Raw genomic sequence first — 2009 nt, forward strand, 5'->3', positions numbered from 1 at the left:
ATTGCACCACGGGTGAATTTCCGTATATACTGAGAATGTTGAAGTCCTATATACAAAAAGTAGGTCTTAATAGAAAGACTACAGGTTATGATCTTATTTACAAATTTATTATTTCTACATCCTATACAAAAGGACTTTTCTTCTCCTTGATATATACATGTAAATCAACAGACCAAATACTTATTGAACAATAATATTAACAAGTAAATTGTATTCACTGTCTCACCTCATTTGTAACCACTGGAAGTCAAACACAAAGACAATAATTTCAAATCTAAATCATAAACATACAGTAGCTCTATACAGGTTGGTAGTATGTAATAAATAGGCTTGATTCTCCACAATGGTACTATCAGAAACATGTTTCATGTAGTGGATATTAATCTTTCTGCAATGATAAACAAAAAATAAATAAGAAAACAATTACCAGTACATCATTACATGTGAATAAAAAAGAAATATATGTACTGAAAAAAAAAAGCCGTAATATCTTATGCTGTAGCAGTTTCTGCTACTTTCTCCTCTTTTTCCTCCACTACAGCAACTTCTGTTTCCTCTGGGCTTTGTTCTTCCACCTTGTATGTCTTATAGCTTGGCTGCCGAGGAGGCATCCAATCAGGAATTATCTTGTCGTGGATTCTCCAGACACCGTAGGTGTTGGCCACATGTTTCTCAAAAACAACATACTCCAGGACATCCTTTGCAACCACCTCTGACCCGTGCTGCAGACGGCCAAATCGATCATATACAGCCAACGTCTGGAAGAAAATTAAAAGAATGAAAGAAAACCCAAGCGAATCACACTCTTGCAAATGAAAGCTGATGAAATTAAACGGAAAATACAAAGTAATTCTATGATGAACAATTTTATTGTAATTATATTATACATGTACATTTTTAAAGCTATTTAGATCTTATTGCAAACAAGGTGTATGATAAATACAGAATTCTTTTATTTCCCAATCCTTAGGATCAACACAAACTCCTGAATGGACCATAATTCACCGGAGTCAAACGTAATGTAATGTGTCCTACTAAGCCTGTGGTAAACAAAATGAATCCAGTCATTAACTGGAGTTTGAAAAAGAGAACAACTTCTAATTGCAAAAATCCTAAAAGTGAAAGGCGGTGGATAATCTGTGACAACTGGAAAGCAAATACATTAGTAGAAAATTAATAAAAGAAACAATTCTTGTGCTTCAGCCACTTACCTGTTTTGTATGAAAACGAACTGTAATTTGTGCAAATATATTTTCTTTGCTGATAACATCAGTGCATCGCACATGAACAACTCGTGGTGGTTCTAATGATGAAACAAACTGCCATCTCAGTGTCTTGTTACGAACTTGATGGGTCACCACTGGGAAGGCTCGCTCTGTCACCATCTGATGTAGCTTCACCTTATCAAAACTGTCAATAAGGAATGACGTTTTATAAACTATATTATGAAGAAAAAGTATTCTAGAAAACAAATATTTTTCTATTTTCATTATCTACATTTCTCATACTTACTCTGCCAAAGCTTTGTGCATGTCAATATAGATCTGCTGTGCTTCCTCTGCAAATAGCTTTGGATCAAAGTCTTCATCAAACTGCCGAATTTTTCTGACTGCCATCATGGATTTACCTTTTTTCTCCAGAAACTCCAATTTCTGTTTAGCACCCTGTATGTAAACACATGAATTATTTCTTTACACCTTACAAATAAGCATACAAAAACATTGAAGTTATTGCATCATATTCTTACTACACATTCAGGAGGTCAACTTACAGCAGTTAACGTGGCCGACACTTTTCCATCTCCTTCGGGAGGTACATACGCCTCAAATGTTCCACTAGTGGCTGAAATAAACACAGGCTTCTCCATCCACGGCCGGACAGGCTGGATACCCTTCTCTTTCATCTACAAAAGGCACATAATAAATTATATCAGTTAAAAGTTTAATCTTCTTTAAGCATAAAGAGAAACATATATATGGAAAAAAAGGCAACAAGAAAAACAAAAATCA

The 2009-nt window shown here is 34.8% G+C and overlaps 1 protein-coding gene across 1 annotated transcript; it reads right to left on the reverse strand.

The window, feature by feature from the left end:
- Nucleotides 1–85: 85 nt before the first annotated feature.
- On the reverse strand, nt 86–1924 carry LOC119591471 (probable 39S ribosomal protein L45, mitochondrial). Its single transcript, XM_037940211.1, has 4 exons — nt 1772–1924; nt 1513–1664; nt 1212–1410; nt 86–758 (listed from the first exon to the last, which is right to left on the reverse strand). The coding sequence occupies exons 1-4, from the start codon at nt 1901–1903 to the stop codon at nt 492–494; spliced, it is 750 nt and encodes a 249-aa protein (XP_037796139.1). The 5' UTR covers nt 1904–1924; the 3' UTR covers nt 86–491.
- Nucleotides 1925–2009: the final 85 nt, after the last annotated feature.

The sequence above is a fragment of the Penaeus monodon genome, chromosome 28 (assembly GCF_015228065.2).
Source record: "Penaeus monodon isolate SGIC_2016 chromosome 28, NSTDA_Pmon_1, whole genome shotgun sequence".
In the NCBI taxonomy this organism is placed as follows: Eukaryota; Metazoa; Arthropoda; class Malacostraca; order Decapoda; family Penaeidae; genus Penaeus; species Penaeus monodon.